This window comes from Serinus canaria, chromosome 4, assembly GCF_022539315.1.
Source record: "Serinus canaria isolate serCan28SL12 chromosome 4, serCan2020, whole genome shotgun sequence".
NCBI lineage: Eukaryota > Metazoa > Chordata > Aves > Passeriformes > Fringillidae > Serinus > Serinus canaria.
The window spans coordinates 70627570-70646398 of NC_066317.1; the positions used below are offsets into that span (position 1 = coordinate 70627570).

Genomic DNA, 18829 nt, shown 5'->3' on the forward strand with positions numbered 1-18829 from the left:
GAAAAAAACAATTCTGATTCTGCTGTTAACCTGCAGGACCTAAAGCTTGTCCTGGGAAAGACACAAAGATCCACTGAAGAGGGGAAAACCAAAAAACCAAAGCTGCATCCCACAGCCCAGCCATGGGGCTGACTGGGACTGAGATGGTAAAAAGCCAAAACCTCACCTGGATCTCCAACAGGCAGATGATTTTAGGGAAAACCACAAAGCACAATTTTATGTCAAGGTTATTTAGCACGGATCTCTATTATTAGGGAGACTCAAACAGGAAGGAAATTAGATTTTGGCTCCCAGGAGAGGATATTTAGTCACTAATTCACGCTGCCGTAAATTAAGGAATGAAGATTAAATGTAAAAACTCTCCATTTTACAGCCATCAGACCCAAATAACTGCTGGGTTTTTCCCACCACTATTTTAAGCCAATTTGCCTGCCCTGAGGTGCAGGATAATATTTAGGGCACTGCCAGAAGCACAGCCAGGCTGGGTGGCAGGGGACGTGCCATCCCCAGCTCCCTCCAGAGCCTGGTTTGGAATTCCTGCTGGGTTTGCCTGGCACAGCCCAGCCAGGGATGGCACCAGCTGGGAATGGCACCTGGAGCTCTGCTGCCAAGGAGAGACAGAAGGGAGAGCCACAAAAGGGGCAGAGGAGAGCAGGGGCTGGGGCTGGGATTGTCAGGGGGAAGCTCAACCCCAAATCCTGGCCTGGAGAGAATTTACCTGCAGGGACAAGGAGGGACTGGGGACAGGGATGGAGGGACAGGAGCCAGGGAAGGGCTCCCAGTGCCAGAGGGCAGGGAGGGAGGGGAGATTGGGAACTGGGAATTCCTGGCTGGGCTGGAATTCCCAGATTTGCTGTGAATGCCCCTGGATCCCTGGCAGGGCCCAAGGCCAGGCTGGATCCACCTGGGACAGGGGGAGCTGTCCCTGCCATGGATGGGTGGGATGGGATTTAAGGTCCCTTCAAACCCAAATCATTTCAGGATTCTGGAGCCCTTCTGCTCTGGGAGAGCTGGGAATGTTCCCCTGGAGAAGGAACAAATCCAGGGAATATTTAAAATCCCTGGAGGGGCTCCAGGAGAGCTGGAGAGGGACTGGGGACAAGGGACAGAGGGACAGGAACCAGGGAATGGCTGCCACTGGGAAAGGGGAGATTGGGCTGGGATCTGGGCAAGGAATTGCTGGCTGGGAGGGTGGGCAGGGGCTGGGCTGGAATTCCCAGATTTGCTGGGGCTGCCCCTGGATCCCTGGGAATGTCCAAGGCCAGGCTGGATCCACCTGGGACAGTGGGAGCTGTCCCTGCCATGGATGGGGTGGAATAAATGAAATTTAAGGTCCCTCCAAGCCACTCCCAAGGATGATGAGCAGGGAAATCTGGAATATTCAAGGGTCAGCTTGGGATTTTCTGTCCTCCCTGAGGGAGCCGAGCACGGAGTTTCTGTCTGTCCCCAAGGCAGCTCCTCCCTCCTGCAGGAGCATCCCCAGGTGGTTTCCAAGCCAAGGGCACGGGTTTGAAAAGCCCAAAGTTCCTCCAGCCCAGATCCCACACCTGAGCACTCCCTGGCTCACCCAGCTCCTCAGGGATTCTCCAGCCCCTGCCCAGCTCCCTCAGGGATTCTCCAGCCCCTGCCCAGCTCCCTCAGGGATTCTCCAGCCCCTGCCCAGCTCCTCAGGGATTCTCCAGCCCCTGCCCAGCTCCTCAGGGATTCTCCAGCCCCTGCCCAGCTCCCTCAGGGATTCTCCAGCCCCTGCCCAGCTCCCTCAGGGATTCTCCAGCCCCTGCCCAGCTCCTCAGGGATTCTCCAGCCCTGTCCCAGCTCTGTTCCTGCCCTGGCCCTGCTCCAGCCCCTCCAGGTCTCTCCAGAGCTGCTCCAGCAGTGCCAGCACAGGGGACAAGGACACTGCCCTGGCCCTGCTGTCACCGGGTGCCAGGGGTGTCCCACACCCAGCAGAGATTCCAGAGGGACACAGGGACACCCCAGCCCCCAAACACCATCTGGAATTGGGGTGGGCACAGGACTGAGCTGCAGGACACCTCCAGCTGACCTCTGTCCCCAGCTGCTCACTGCCAGCCCCTCTGGGCTCCCAGGGAAGGCATTCCCAGCAGCTCCCCCTCCCCACCCTGCTGCCAGCCCCGATCCCAAACCCTGCCCCAGGAGCTGGGACAGGATTCAGGCTCTGGGCTCGGCTTTGCCCTGGGATTTTGCTCCCAGAGGAGATCCCACCCTGGGAAATGCTGCCTCTCCATCCCTGGAGGTGATAAGGATGGGAGCAAACTCCATGGATTTGGGATTCAGGCTCTGGGCTTGGATTTACTCCAGGATTTTCCTCCCAGAGGAAAACCCACAGTGGGAATTGCTGCCCCTCCATCCCTGGGAGGTGTAAGGATGGGATCAAACTCCCCAAGCTGCTGGGAGCAGGGATGAAGCTGTGCCCACCTCAGATCCCAGAACTGCAGCAGTGCCATGGAACGGCAGCAGGAATTGCAGCAGTGCCACGGCGTTCCAGCAGGAATTGCAGCAGGAATTGCAGCAGTGCCATGGAACGGCAGCAGGAATTGCAGCAGTGCCACGGCGTTCCAGCAGGAATTGCAGCAGGAATTGCAGCAGGAATTGCAGCAGTGTCATGGAATTGTAGCAGGAATTGCAGCAGGAATTCCAGCAGTGCCATGGAATTGCAGCAGTGCTATGGCATTCCAGCAGGAATTGCAGCAGGAATTGCAGCAGGAATTCCAGCAGTGCCATGGAATTGCAGCAGTGCCACGGCATTGCAGCAGTGCCACGGAATTGCAGCAGGAATTGCAGCAGGAATTGCAGCAGGAATTGCAGCAGGAATTGCAGCAGTGCCACAGAATCGCAGCAGAAACGGCAGCAGGAATTGCAGCAGTGCCATGGAATTGCAGCAGGAATTGCAGCAGTGCCACAGCATTGCAGCAGGAATTGCAGCAGTGCCGTGGAATTGCAGCAGGAATTCCAGCAGTGCCACAGCATTCCAGCAGGAATTGCGGCAGCGAGGGGTTCCAAGCCCCCTGGCCGAGCCGGGAGCTGCAGAGGAGCAGCTCAGCGCAGGAAATGCGGGCAGGGGGGGCAGCAGGGCTGCTCCCAGGGCGGTTCTGTGCTTCGAGCTCACTCTGCACACACAATTTCAGCACTCACACCCCAGGGTTCAACAGAGAGCAGCAGAGGAGAACTTCAAGGAATAAAAAGACAAAAAAAAAAAATCCCTGCCCTGAAAAATTGAGGAGGCTGGATGGCAGCTAGGCACACGTGCAAAATTCGAATTATTCACAAGCAGGGCTGTGAGAAGAGCTAATTAGTTAATATCTGAATAACGAGGAGCTCCTCCAACCTCAGGAGTGTCCGACCGGCTGTGTGTCTCTGTCTCTGTCGGACATGCGTGGGGTGGTTCGCGTGGGACGGTTCGCAGGCAGCCCGCGATGAACAGACGAGTCTGGACTCCTCTATAGTTCAGTCTTCAGGTTGTTTATTATGGCTTATCTCTAAGGTTTTTGTTCTGCCCAGCCGAGATCTGACCAGCAAGGCAGCCACAAGCACTCTCTGCCCCTTTAGGGCGGTCGCACATTCTTATACTGATAATTACATATATGATATTTACAATTTCTCTCTAATACTCATCACCTTTATTAAACAGTGCACCTTTAGCATGAACCAATCTAAAATGCACACATCACAGAGAAGATGGATGACAAGAAGAAGGAGAAAGGCCACGAGGTCGGGCTTGAATCTTCTATCTTGCTTCCATTAAACTTCCCTGTACTAAAATCTTAAAACCCACATTCTATTCTATAAAAACACTTGCTCTATACTATTCAAACCTCAGAAACTTCTAGATTCTCATGCTTCTATAGCACGACCCTTGAAGGGTCAAAATCAAGCCACCAGGTGCTTTTGGCTAAATTCCAGGACTTCTGAGTTCCCTAAGGAGTCTCTCTGGGACTCAGAGCATCCGAGGTGATGCGCTGAGCTCCCACACAGGAGCAGGAAAGCTGCCAGAGCAAGGGAGTGGGAGCTCTCCTTCAACTCCCCTGCATGACTGCGCAAGGCAGAAACAGGGAGTTTTTCCTTTTTTTAAGGACTAGTTAATAAACATGTAAAAAGCACAACAGAGCAGAGGAGAGCAGAGATTCTCTGGGTGGCATTCATTCATTCCCACATTTCCCTCCCCAGAGCTCTTGGAAGGAGCCAGACTCGCTCACCAGGGGGATGTGGACACCCAAACTCACTGCAGGGCTGAAAGCTTTGTGAGAATCCCAAAACCAGCCCAAAATGTGCCCATAAATCCCTGCTCCTGCAGGGCACAGCTCCCAGGGGCTTTCCAGAGGGAAGGACCAGGGAGCTGACACTGAGCCAGGACACAGAGCCCTGGGGCAGCTCCAGGGCTGCCAGCACTGAGGGAGGACCAGGTGACAAAGGGACAGAGTGGCACAGGGACAGAGGGGACAAACCCTGGGAAAAAGCCCGGAAAACCCCGCGGTAAAAAACCCGGAAAACCCCGCGGGAAAAAACCCGGGAAAACCCCGCTGGAAAAACCGGAAAACCCGCGGGAAAAAAACCGGGGGAAAAACCCGGGGGAAACCCCGGGGAAAACCCGGGAAAACCACGGGGGGAAAAACCCGGGGAAAAAAAGCGCGGGGAAAAAAACCGGGAAAAGCCCGGTGGGAAAACCCGGGTGAAAAGCCCGGGGAAAAAAACCCGGGGAAAAAAACCCGGGTGAAACCCCGGGGAAAAAACCCGGGGAAAAACCCGGGAAAAGAACGGGGAAAAAACCCGGGAAAAACCCGGGGAAAAAAAACCCGGGGAAAGAAACCCCGGGGGGAAAAAAACGCGGTGGGGAAAAAAAACACGGGGGAAAAAGCGGCGGGGGGAAAAAACCGGGGGAAAAACCCGGGGGAAAAAGCCCGGGGGGAAAAACCCCGGGGAAAAAAAACCCGGGGAAAAAACCCGGGGAAAAGCCCGGGGGAAAACCCCGGGAAAAGCCCGGGGAAAAAGCCCGGGGAAAAAACCCGGGGAAACCCCGGGTGAAAAAAACCCGGGGTAAAAACCCCCGGTGGGAAAAAAACCCGGTGAAAACCCGGGGGTAAAAAACCCGTGTGGAAAAAAACCGTGGTGGAAGAAAACCCGTGTGTGAAAAAAACCCTAGGGAAAAAAAACCCGGTGTGTAAAAAGCGGCTGGGTGAAAAAACGCGTGTGGAAAAAACCCGGGAAAACCCCGGTGGAAAAAAACCCGGGTTAAAACCCTTAAAAACCTGGGTAAAAACCCCTGTTGGAAAAAACCCTTTTTAAAAAAACCCGTTTTGAAAAAAAACCCTTTTTTAAAAAAAACCCGTTTGTTAAAAAACCCCTTTTTTTAAAAAACCCTTTTTTAAAACCCCTTTTTAAACGCCCTTTACCCCCCCAGCCCTGGGGTCCCAGCCCAGCCCAGCCTGCAGGAGAGGTCCCTGTGCCCCTGCCCACCCCCCTGTGTCCCAGCCCCCCGATCCTTCCAGAACCTTCCCTGGGTTGGGGGGAGGGGCAGCGAGGGCAGCAGGACAAGGAGCCACCCAAGGGCTCTGCCAGCAGAAAAACAGAAACTCAGCAAAACCTGAGCTTTGGGAGGCAAAAACCAAAATAGGAGCGAGTTAAAACTCCTCCTAACCCTGTGGGACAGCCGAGAGCTGCCCCTAGTCCTCTCCTAACCCTAGAGCTGCCCCTGGTCCTCTCCTAACCCCAGAGCTGCCCCTAGTCCTCTCCTAACCCTAGAGCTGCCCCTGGTCCTCTCCTAACCCCAGAGCTGCCCCTGGTCCTCTCCTAACCCCAGAGCTGCCCCTGGTCCTCTCCTAACCCCAGAGCTGCCCCTAGTCCTCTCCTAACCCCAGAGCTGCCCCTAGTCCTCTCCTAACCCCAGACCTGCCCCTGGTCCTCTCCTAACCCCAGAGCTGCCCTGGTCCTCTCCTAACCTAGGCCTGCCCCTAGTCCTCTCCTAACCCTAGAGCTGCCCCTGGTCCTCTCCTAACCCCAGAGCTGCCCCTAGTCCTCTCCTAACCCCAGAGCTGCCCCTGGTCCTCTCCTAACCCTAGGCCTGCCCCTAGTCCTCTCCTAACCCCAGAGCTGCCCCTAGTCCTCTCCTAACCCTAGACCTGCCCCTAGTCCTCTCCTAACCCCAGAGCTGCCCCTAGTCCTCTCCTAACCCCAGACCTGCCCCTGGTCCTCTCCTAACCCTAGAGCTGCCCCTAGTCCTCTCCTAACCCCAGACCTGCTCCTAATCCTCTGGGACAGCCTAGAGCTGCCCCTAGTCCTCTCCTAACCCCAGAGCTGCCCCTAGTCCTCTCCTAACCCCAGACCTGCCCCTGGTCCTCTCCTAACCCAAGAGCTGCCCTAGTCCTCTCCTAACCCAGAGCTGCCCCTATCCTCTCCTAACCCCAGAGCTGCCCCTAGTCCTCTCCTAACCCCAGAGCTGCCCCTAATCCTCTCCTAACCCTAGGCCTGCTCCTGACCCTCTGGGACAGCCCAGACCTGCTCCATCACCAATGTTGATTATTTGCCAGGAAAAACTGATTTTTTTGTCAGGAATGGCAGCAGGGAAGGGAGAACAGGGAAATTGGGAATTACAGAACTCAGCACTGGAGAGGTCATTCCTAAACATTATCCATCATTTTAGATGTTATTTTAATAATAGACATAAACCACAGTAATACAGAATAACATATAACTGAATTTAAAGTATGTAATACCATAACATTTTTACATTTTATATTTTTATATATTATTAGTATATATCAAACCATATAATATAATCATATACAATATATTATCTATTATTATATTTATTGTGTATTACTGTGGTTTATGTTGATTGTGTATTATTGTGCTTTTTTTAATAATATATATGGAACAAATAAAAATATTTATTTTAATAATATATAGAAAACAAAATAAAAGTTCTAAACCAAAAACTAATCCTCCTCCTTCACCTTTTTCCTAAGTTCAAGTAACAGTTTACAATTAAACAGAAAAGATCATAAATGACAATTATTTCCCAGGAAAACTCCTGATTTTTTTCCAGGAATCACAGCAGGGCTGGGAGAAAAGGGAAATTGGGAATTGCAGGGACTCCCAGCTCAGAGCTGTGCACAGAACCTCAGCACTGGAGAGAGGAAATCATCCAGAAAATCTGGGATTTTTCAGGATATCCCTTCAGGCACAGATAACACATTGAGCCAGACCAGTCCAGATCCTAAATGCCAATTATTTCCCAGGAAAAACTCCTGATTTTGGAGTTTCCTTGTTTTCCAGGACTGGCAGCAGGGCTGGGAGAACAGGGAAACTGGGAATTACAGGGATTCACATCTCAGAGCTGTGCACAGAACCTCAGGTGAAGGGAAATCATCCAGAAAATCTGGGATTTTTCAGGATATCCCTTCAGGCAGAGCCAACAAATTAATCTAGAGCTGGATCCTAAATGCCAATTATTTCCCAGGAAAAACTCCTGATATTTTCCAGGACTGGCAGCAGGGCTGGGAGAACAGGGAAATTGGGAATTATAGGGATTCCCAGCTCAGAGCTGTGCACAGAACCTCCAGAAAATCTGGGATTTTTCAGGATATCCCTTCAGGCAGAGCCAACAAATTAATCCAGACCTGTCTGGATCCTGAATGCCAATTATTTCCCAGGAAAAACTCCTGATTTTTTTTTTTTTTTCCCAGGAATCCCAGCAGGGCTGGGAGGAAAGGGAAATTGGGAATCACAGGGGTTCACCAGCCCTGAGCTGTGCACAGAACCTCAGCACTGGAGAGGGGAAATGATCCCTAAAAGCTGGGATTTAAAGGGCAGGGATAACTGTGCTCCACACCTTGGCCTGACCATAAATACTGATCCTTTCCCAGGAGAAATTCCTGATATTTTTCCTCCCCTCCAAAGCCCTGGGATCAGCACAGCACCACAATCCAGCAGCACTGCAAGGAACTCTGCTGTCCAATCCAACCAATTCTGGGCACACCGAGGCAGGAGGGAAAGGCAGGATTGGGGATCTCATTTTTTGGGGTTTTTGTTTTTTTGCAGATTCCCTGTGTGGGTGGCAGGAAAATGGGCTGGAATCTCCTTCCAAAGCTCCTGGGAGGTTTTTATGAGCAGACAATTTACAGTTGTTGCAGGCGGCTTCCTGAGAGAGCCCCGTGGCCACACAGCCTCTGCTGGGAGCTGGTATCCCTGAATTCCTGCCTGGAAAAGGGATGGGATTCATGGAGCCAGGCCAAGGCTGGAGCACTCAGTGTGCTGATATTCCTGAATTCCTGCCTGGAAAAGGTATGGGATTCATGGAGCCAGGCAAAGTCTGGAGCACTTAGAGTGAGTTTAGCTCAGTGTGCTGATATTCCTGAATTCCTGCCTAAAAAAAGGGATGGAGCTGCTGGGGATGGGATTCATGGAGCCAGGGAAAGGCTGGAGCACCCAGTGCAATTCCAGCTCAGTGTGGTGATATTCCATGAATTCCTGCCTGGAAAAGGGATGGAGCTGCTGGGATTCATGGAGCCAGGCAAAATCTGGAGCACCCAGTGTGATTCCAGCTCAATGTGCTGATATTCCATGAATTCCTGCCTGGAAAAGGGATGGGGCTGCTGGGGATGGGGAGCTCAGGCGAAGTCTGGAGCACCCAGTGTGACTTTAACTCAGTGTGCTGATATTCCATGAATTCCTGCCTGGAAAAGGTATGGGATTCATGGAGCCAGGCAAAATCTGGAGCACCCAGTGTGATTCCAGCTCAGTGTGCTGATATTCCTGAATTCCTGCCTGAAAAAAGATGGATGGGGTTGGTTGAGATGGGATTCATGGAGCCCAGGGAAAGTCTGGAGCACCCAGTGTGATTTTAACTCAGTGTGCTGATATTCCTGAATTCCTGCCTGGAAAAGGGATGGGATTAATGGAGCCAGGCAAAGGCTGGAGCACCCAGTGTGATTCCAGCTCAGTGTGCTGATATTCCATGAATTCCTGCCTGGAAAAGGTATGGGATTCATGGAGCCAGGCCAAGTCTGGAGCACTCAGTGTGAGTTTAGCTCAGCGTGCAGCCCCAGGGGTTTTACAGATGCTGGGGATGATTTTTGGATCATTTCCCTCCTGATGGGACCCTCTGAGCGAGGCAGGGAAAATCCCCTCCATCCCAAAATCCCCTCCATCCCAAAATCCCCTCCATCCCAAAGCTGGCCCAGGCTCTCCTTCCCCTCTGCCAGCAGGGCTGTCCAGGAGGGAGCAGAAATTCCCTCAGCATTCCAGAATAAACCCAGGGAAGGCGTTCATCCATGGGCTGTGCTTCCTCCTGTCCCCATCTGCACCACAGACACTGTCCCTGGGCCACCCCAGGACAGGCTGGGACAGCCTGGCCACCCCTGCTCCAGCAGCTCCAGGGATGCTCCTGTTCATCCAAGGAAAGCAGAATTCCCAAACTGGGACAGCCTGGCCACCCCTGCTCCAGCCCAGCCCCAGGGATGTTCCTGCTCATCCAGGGGAAGCAGAATTCCCAGCTGGGACAGCCTGGCCAGCCCTGCTCCAGGGATGCTCCTGCTCTCAATGCTCATCTAAAGGAAGCAGAATTCCCAAACTGGGACAGCCTGGCCACCCCTGCTCCATCCCCAGGGATGTTCCTGCTCTGTGCTCTGCCTGCTGATTCAAGGGAAGCAGAATTCCCAAACTGGGATAGCCTGGCCAGCCCTGCTCCAGCCCAGCAGCTCCAGGGATGCTCCTGCTCTCCCTGCTCATCTAAAGGAACCAGAATTCCCAGGCTGGGACAGCCTGGCCAGCCCTGCTCCAAGGATGCTCCTGCTCTCCCTGCTGATCCAGGGGAAGCAGAATTCCCAAACTGGGACAGCCTGGCCAGCCCTGCTCCAGGGATGCTCCTGCTGTGTGCTCTCCCTGCTCAAGCAGAATTCCAGAGGCTCAGGGAGGGCAGGGAAGGGACAGAGCAGAGCTCAGGATGTGAGAGCACAGCTGGAATCCAGAGCTCCAAAGCCCAGGGCCAGTCCAGACACTGGGAAGCCACAAAGGAGCCCAGCATGAGGTGGAGGGAGGAGATCCAGCTGGGAAATAACTCCCAGGAGTGGGAGAGGAGACAAAGCTCCCTCCCCACGAGCACAGAGCAGGAATGAGCCAGGTTTGTGTCTGCCCAAACCTCCTGAACTTCCCTAAAGCCACCAAAACTCAGCCCTGGCTCTGGCCCCACCAAATCCCTGCGTGCCAGCTCCTGCCTGGCTGGAAATCTGGGACACCCCACAGCCAAACCTCCTCCAGCTGGGTCACTTTTCCATCCTGCACCAAGGGCACAGCTGTGGGAATAACAAAGGTCAGAAGGTTTTTCCAAAGTTGTAAAACAGCTCCCAGCTTAGGAGAGAGCTGTGGGAGCCCAGAGGGGACAAGGAAGAGCCCCAGGGCTCGCTTGAGTCACACCTGGGTGGCACACAGCAAATGAGCTGACAGCTCTGTTCAGCTACTGAATACAATTTTTGGGGGGTTCTTTTGTTATTTTTCCTCCTTTGAGTTCCTTTTGCAAATTGTTTAAGTCCTTGGCTTAAGTGCAAAGTGCTTTATAGAGTAACTGAAGGTCAGCAGTGCCGTGGGTGGGTAAAGGAGATTATCTGAGAGCTGAGAGGAACTGAGCAATATCCAGAGCTGTGCCTGGCAGGCAGAGCGCCTGACACGACTGAGGAATCACCACTGCACCCACCACATCCACCCTGGAGCTGCCCTGCTTTGTCCAGCTCAGATTCTGTGCCACAGGACTGGCAGAATTCCAACCCAGCTCCACTGGGAAATACAGGAGAAAATATCCCAGAGAACATTCCCAGCCCACAGCGCCAGGATCAGCTCAGGAGCCAAGAATTCCAGGCTGGGCTGGAACTCCCAGAGCAGCTGGGGCTGCCCCTGGAGCCCTGGGACACTGCAAGGTGGGGGAACAGGACCCTCCTTAAGGGCCCTTCCCACCCAAACCATTCCAGCATTCCCAAACATCCCAGGGACAAACCCCACAACCCTAAAAACCCCCAAGGAAAGAGGAGCTGGAGCTGCTCTGTCCCAGCTGGGCATGGACAACACCCTGGCACTGGAGCTGAGCCAGGATTTAGGGAGCTGAGCTCAATTCCAGCCCTGCCTTAATCCACTCAGAGCTGCCCAGGGTCTCGCTGAGCTGATCTCACTGCTCTGACCCCTGCAAATCCACAGCTTCCACATCCCCAGGCTGGCTGATCCCTCCCAGGCACAACATTCCTGCCTGTCCTGCAGGGCACTGGGAGCAGCAGACAGGATCGGTACAGGTGGAGCACCAGGAACAGCCTGGAAAGCAAACACACCCCTGGGAGGAGCTGCCTGCAGGACTCAAAAACCACAGACTCAGGCAGGGAAGGACAAGAATCACCTGGGAATCATTTAAAGAGGACAAAAAAAGGCAGGGAATAGCAAGAATCACCTGGGAATCATTTAAAGAGGACAAAAAAGTCACAGAATCAGGCAGGGAATTAGAAGAATCACCTGAAAATAATTGGAAGAGGACAAAAAAAGTCTCAGAATCAGGCAGGGAATCACAAGAAACACCTGGAAATAATTTGAGGAGGACAAAAAAAGTCACAGAATCAAGCAAGGAATAAAAAGAATCACCTGGAAATCATTGCCAGGGGACACAAAAGTCACAGAATCAAGTAAGGAATTACAAGAATCACCTGGGAATCACTGCCAGAGGACACAAAAGGCAGGGAATTACAAGAATCACCTGGAAATTTTTTTCCAGGGAACACAAGAGTCACAGTCTCAGGCAGGGGATGACAAGAATCCCCTGGGAATAAATCCTGAGCCTTCCCAGCCCCTGGCACTGCAGGGGAAGGCAGAGGTGCAAGTGGCACACCTGAGCTGCCAGGGCAGGGGACAATCCCTGCGAGGAACAATCCCTGCGAGGAACAATCCCTGCGAGGAACAATCCCTGCGAGGAACAATCCCTGCGAGGAACAATCCCTGCTGGGGCTCAGGGAATCCCTGCGAGGAACAATCCCTGCGAGGAACAATTCCTGCGAGGAACAATCCCTGCGAGGAACAATCCCTGCGAGGAACAATCCCTGCGAGGAAGAATCCCTGCGAGGAACAATCCCTGCGAGGAACAATCCCTGCGAGGAACAATCCCTGCGAGGAACAATCCCTGCGAGGAACAATCCCTGCGAGGAACAATCCCTGCAAGCAACAATCCCTGCTGGGGCTGAGGGAACAACCTGCAGCGAACAATCCATGCTGGGAACCTGAGGGACAATCCAGCGCAGGAGAACAAATCCCTGCGAGAACAATTCCTGCGAGCAACAATCCTGCGAGCAACACTCCCGCGAGGAAAACAATCCCTGCAAGGAACAATTCCTGCTGGGGCTCAGGGAATCCCGTGGAGGAACAATCCCTGCTGGGGCTGAGGGAACAATTCCTGCTGCAAAATTCCTGCTGCAGCCTGATGGGATTCAAAAGCAGAGAGAGAAGCCCCAAACCCTGGTGAGCACACCTGGGGGGCTCCCAGGGCTGCCTGAACCCATCAAACGCTGATTAAAAACCCCTGGAATTTATCAGAGGCTGCTCAAAGCCTGCAGCAGCTCCCCAGGGCGGCAGGGCTGGCACAGCCCCAGGTGCTGAGGCAGAGAGGATTGAAGGGTGACTTAATCCAGGCTGGCCTTGAGCCAGGAGGTGACACCAGGGGCTGAAGGACACTGCAGGGGGAGGACAGAGAAACGCCCACAGGAGCTGAATAAAAACTGATTTTAATGATTTAAACTGCTTTTAAGTGACTTAAACCGCTTTTAAATTACTTAAACTGCTTTTAAAATGACTTAAACTGCTTTTAAATGACTTAAACCGCTTTTAAATGATTTTAAATGATTTTAAATTATTTTAAATTATTTTAAATTATTTTAAATTATTTTAAATTATTTTAAATTCAGCTATCCCAGGGACAGGGGTGAGGTTTTACCCCCATTTTAAGGGGTGCCACAAGGAAAGCCCAGTGTCCCCCAGCTCACCCAGGGACCAGAGCTGGAATGTCCCAGGCCAGCGCTGATTGACAATAATACAAACAGCTCTTGTAATATAGAACAGAAAAATAAACACAAACCCAGCTCAAGGGGACAGGAGGAGACACAAACTTCAATTAAACACCAGAAAAATGGGAGCACTGGGGTGTCCCAGCCAGCCAAGAGCTGCTTCTAATGCAGGAAGTTTCTCTTCCTCTAAAAGGCCTTGAAACATTTTTATTACAGACATTTTTTTGTAATATATAATACTAAAAATATTTAAAATATCATCATAAAAAATACCTATATAAAAAACGTAAAATGTCTATATAAAATATATATCTATATAATATACTATATCATATATCTATATAAATATCTATATAAATATATCTCTAAATACAAAACTCAGCTCAAGGGGACAGAAAGAGGAACAAACTTGAATTAAACACAATAAAAATGAGAGCACTGGGGTATCAGAACCAGCTCTTGGTTAACTGTAAGTTGGAAAGTTTCTCTTCCCCCTAAAAAGTCTTCAAAGATTTTGATTATGAACATTTTTTGTAATATATTATAATTAAATATTTTTAAATATATCAATATATATAAATATATAAAAATAATATAAATCTATAGATAAATTTATAGATAAACCTGTATCTCTAAATACAAAACCCAGCTAAAGGGGACAGAGAGAGGAACAAACTTTAATTAAACACCACAAAAATGAGAGCACTGGGGTACCACAGTCAGCCAAGAGCTGGCTTTAAGGTACAGAAAGTTCTTCAAGCATTCTAATTGGAAACATTTTTTGTAATAGATAATACTAAAAATATTCATATTTTTTCCTAATAAAAATATATTTCTAAATACAAACCCCAGCCCAAGGGGACAGAAAGAAAAAGCTTCAATAAGCAACACAAAAATGAGAGCACTGGGGTACCACAGTCAGCCAAGAGCTGGCTTTAAGGTACAGAAAGTTCTTCAAACATTTTTATTTTGTAATACATAACACTAAAAACATTTGAAATATATCTATATAAAATCCCCATTGGGGATCCCAATTCCCCCAGTTCCCCCATTGGGATCCCAGTGTCCCATCAGGGTCCCAGTTCCCCCATTGGGATCTCCAGTGCCCCCAGCAGGGTCTCAATTCCCTCACCAGGGTCCCCAGTTCCCCATCAGGCTCCCAATTCCCCCATCAGGGTCCCAGTTCCCCCACTGGGATCCCCAATGCCCCCAGCAGGATCCCAATTACCCCACCAGGGTCACAATTCCCCCAGTGGGGATCCCCAACTCCTCCAGTGGGGTCCCCAGCGGGGTCTCAATTCCCCCACTGGGGGTCCCCAAGGTCCCTATTGGGGGGGTCCCAATTAACCCACTGGGGTCCCCAGTGGGGTCTCAGTGCCCCCAGCAGGGTCCCCAATTCCCCCATTAGGATCCTAATGCCCCAGCAGGGTCACAATTCCCCCGTTGGGGGTCCCTAATTCCCCCAGAGGAGTCCCCAGTTCCCCCAGCAGGATCCCCAGTTCCCCCACTGGGATCCCCAATTCCCCCACTGGGATCCCCAATTCCCCCCCACCACAGCGGGGCTGGGAGGGACCCCAAGGAGAGGAGTCCCCTCCCGGCAGGACTTTGTGCCCCTGGCATGTGCCACCCTGCTGCGCTGGGCTGGGCCAGACCCCACCCAGCCACAGGGACCAAGGGCGGGACCGCAGCTCCCAAATGTCCCCGAGGAGCCAGGAACCCACAGACACCCAGCCCTGCCCCTATGGAATGGGAACTCTGCACACCAAGGGGTCAGGAACCCACAAACACCCAGCTCTGCCCCTATGGAATGGGAACTCTGCACACCAGGGGGGTCAGGAACCCACAGACACCCAGCCCTGCCCCTATGGAATGGGAACTCTGCACACCAAGGGGTCAGGAACCCACAAACACCCAGCTCTGCCCCTATGGAATGGGAACTCTGCACACCAGGGGGGTCAGGAACCCACAAACACCCAGCTCTGCCCCTATGGAATGGGAACTCTGCACACCAGGGGGGTCAGGAACCCACAAACACCCAGCTCTGCCCCTATGGAATGGGAACTCTGCACACCAAGGGGGTCAGGAACCCACAAACACCCATCCTGCCCCTATGGAATGGGAACTCTGCACACCAGGGGGGTCAGGAACCCACAAACACCCAGCCCTGCCCCTATGGAATGGGAACTCTGCACACCAGGGGGGTCAGGAACCCACAAACCCAGCCCTGCCCTATGGAGGGAACTGCACACCAGGGGTCAGAACCCACAAACCCAGCCTGCCCTATGGAATGGGAACTCTGCACACCAGGGGGGTCAGGAACCCACAAACCCAGCCCTGCCCCTATGGAATGGGAACTCTGCACACCAAGGGGTCAGGAACCCACAAACACCCATCCTGCCCCTATGGAATGGGAACTCTGCACACCAAGGGGGTCAGGAACCCACAAACACCCAGCTCTGCCCCTATGGAATGGGAACTCTGCACACCAGGGGGGTCAGGAACCCACAAACACCCAGCCCTGCCCCTATGGAATGGGAACTCTGCACACCAAGGGGGTCAGGAACCCACAAACACCCAGCCCTGCCCCTATGGAATGGGAACATCGCACACCAGGGGGGTCAGGAACCCACAAACACCCAGCTCTGCCCCTATGGAATGGGAACTCTGCACACCAGGGGGGTCAGGAACCCACAAACACCCAGCTCTGCCCCTATGGAATGGGAACTCTGCACACCAAGGGGGTCAGGAACCCACAAACACCCAGCTCTGACCCTATGGAATGGGAACATCGCACACCAAGGGGGTCAGGAACCCACAAACACCCAGCTCTGAACCTATGGAATGGGAACTCTGCACACCAGGGGGTCAGGAACCCACAAACACCCAGCCCTGCCCCTATGGAATGGGAACTCTGCACACCAAGGTGTCAGGAACTGATAAGCACCCAATCCTGCCCCTATGGAATGGTGATTTGCACAGCAGAGGAGTCAATAAAAGCCCAATTCTGGACACCAAGAGGGTCAGGAACTCATAAAAACCCAATTCTGCAACAATAAAATGCCAACTCTGCAAACCAAGGGGGTCAGGAACTGATAAAAGCCCAATTCTGCAACAAAAGAAGTCAAATTCTACAAACCAAAGGGATCAGGGACTGATAAAAACCCAATTTGAACCAAAAAAAAGCACAATTCTGCAAACGAGGGGATCGGGAAGTGCTAACAGCCCAATTCTGCAAAGCAAAGGAACCAATAAAAACCCAATTCTGCACCAATAAAAGTCAAATTCTGCAAACCAAAGGAATTGATAAAAACCCAATTCTGGAAACCAAAGGAATCAATAAATCTGCACCAATAAAATCTGCACCAATAAAAGCCCAATTCTGGAAACCAAAGGAACCGATAAAAACCCAATTCTGGAAACCAAAAAAACCAATAAAAGCCCAATTCTTCACCAATAAAAGCCCAATTCTACAAACCAAAGGAACCAATAAAAGCCCAGTTCTGCAAACCAAACAAATCAATAAAAGCCCAATTCTGCACCAATAAAAACCCATTTCTGGAAACCAAAGGAACCCATAAAAACCCATTTCTGGAAACCAAAGGAACCCAAAAAAGCCCAGTTCTGCAAACCAAAAAACCCAATAAAAGCCGAGTTCTGCAGACCACAGGAATCAATAAAAGCCCAGTTCTGCAAACCCAAGCCCCAGCCTCCAGCCTGGCTCGGAGCTCTGGGAGTTCCTGGCACAGAAGCCAGCCTGGCTCCTGGACACGCAATTATTCCATGATGCCCACAAGAAATGAGTCACCTTTCATAAAAAAATAAAGTTTCCACCACCCTCTCCTCCTGCCTCTGGTGCTTCCCCTGAGCCGGGCCAGCTGAACTCTGCCACCCTCGCTGATCATTAATCACAATTAAATGTCCCCACATCCAGCAGTGAATGAATAAACCCCAAACCTCTCCCAGCCCGGACACTCAGGGTTTTTCCTGTGGGAATGCAAAGCTCCACATCCAACCCGACTCCTCACCTAACTGTATTATCAAGAGACGAGATCAGCTGCACTTTTTGTCCTCTGAAATGGAAAAAAACCACCCACACTCCTCACCCTGGCAGCTCCCACCCATCCAAACCAGTTTTTGCAGAATAATGAATCTCCTTCCCAGCATCTCCCACTGCTCCGTTTACCTCGAGAAGCTTCAGGGGACAACTCCAGGAAGAAAAGTGCAAGAATTCCCAAAAACCGAGGGCTGGGCCATGCTGGAGCGAGCCCAGGGCTCTGCCGGGCTCGCCAATCCCAACATTTCTGTGCCCAGCTCGGTGCCAGCATCGCTGCAAATCCCAGAGCTCCGAGCCTGGGCCGGGCAGGGAGGCCCCAGGAGCTGCTCCAGGGCTCCAAGCGGGACATTGGAGGCACAGAAATAAAGGCAGGGGAGGCTCCAGCCCTGCCCAGCCCAAACCCCCAAATTCCCTCCCGGAGGCACCAAGGCCAGCCCGGGCTGAGCTCCGAGATAACGCCGCTATCTGTCCGCGGTTTGAGCCCGGCATTGCTGAGGGATTCCGTGATGCTCCCGGTGATCGGGAGGAGCTGGAAAATCCCCCGATCCCTTCGGGGATCGCACACACACCTGGGCTCGGCAAACGCTCGGGGGGGGGACTCCAAGTCCTTGGGAGAACTTCTGCGGCACTTCCAGGGGGGAACGACGGGGGGATGGATTACAGGGATGGGGGGATTACAGGGATGGGGGGAATGACAAGGACGGGGGGATTACAGGGATGGGGGGAATGATAAGGACGGAGGTAATTACAGGGATGGATAAATTATCACAGCATCTCAGGGCAGCGATGCTGACCTGGTCCAGCAAGCCACAACAGGGCACGGATGGGGATAACAGATCTAGAATAATCCCATTTTTCAGGAAATCGGGCGATTCCTGGTGGGACGCAGGTTATCGTTAACAGCACACCGGGTACCGGGGCAGAGCTGCGCTGCCCGCAGCGAACCCCGAGGAACGGCGGCTCCGGAGGGACGGGAAGGACGTGACGGGGCAGAGAAGGGAAGGGGCAAACCCCGCCGAGGGAGCGGGGCTGTCCCGGGGGCAGGGGCCGCTCGGAGAACAAAGGAGCCCGGGGGTGCCCGCCGGGGACACCGTGACACCGGCTGGCAAAGGGCAGGAGCGGCGCTGCCCGGTAACCCCGGCGCAGCCCTGCCGGGAGCGCCCCCCGCATCCCCCCGAGCCGCACGGGATGCCCGCTCCCCCCGCGCTCCCGCACCTGAGCGTGGGGCCGATGCAGGCCGTGTCGGTGCTCTCGATCTCGCGCAGGATCCGCTCGTGCTCCGCCGCCGTCTCCAGGCTCTCCAGCTCCGCCATCTTCGGCCGCTCCATGGGGCCGCTCCACCTGCACGGCCCCGCCCGGCCCGGCCGGCAGCGGCACCGCCGGGGCTGCTCGGCCCCGCTCCGCCGCGCGCGGGGCACCGCGGGACATGTAGTGCGGGAGGGGCCCGCGCCCCGCCAGGAACCACGGGAGATGTAGTCCAGGAGAGGGGCTGGGCCGCGCAGCACCACGGGAGATGTAGTCCGGGAGAGGGGGTGGACCGCGCGGCTCCATGGGAGATGTAGTGCGGGAGGGGGCCGGGCGTGCGCGGCCGCTCCGCCCAGGGAGGGACGGACGGAGCAGCGCGGCCCCGGGACTGGGGGAGTGGCGGGAGATTGGGTGCGGGGTGTCGTACCCATCGAGGGGACACAGCCCCGTGTCCTTCCCGTGAGGACAGAGCCCCATGGCTTGGACATCT

The 18829-nt window shown here is 53.3% G+C and overlaps 1 protein-coding gene across 2 annotated transcripts in view; it reads right to left on the minus strand.

Annotated features, from left to right (window-relative positions):
* The window catches only part of EXOC6B (exocyst complex component 6B), a 307067-nt gene extending 288574 nt beyond the window's left edge, over positions 1–18493 (minus strand). For both annotated transcript variants that reach the window (XM_050973380.1, XM_050973381.1), the window contains exon 1: positions 18310–18493. In XM_050973380.1, the coding sequence (XP_050829337.1) occupies positions 18310–18422 (113 nt within the window). In that variant the 5' untranslated portion in view covers positions 18423–18493. The remainder of the gene's footprint in view (positions 1–18309) is intronic.
* Between the last annotated feature and the right edge of the window lie 336 nt (positions 18494–18829).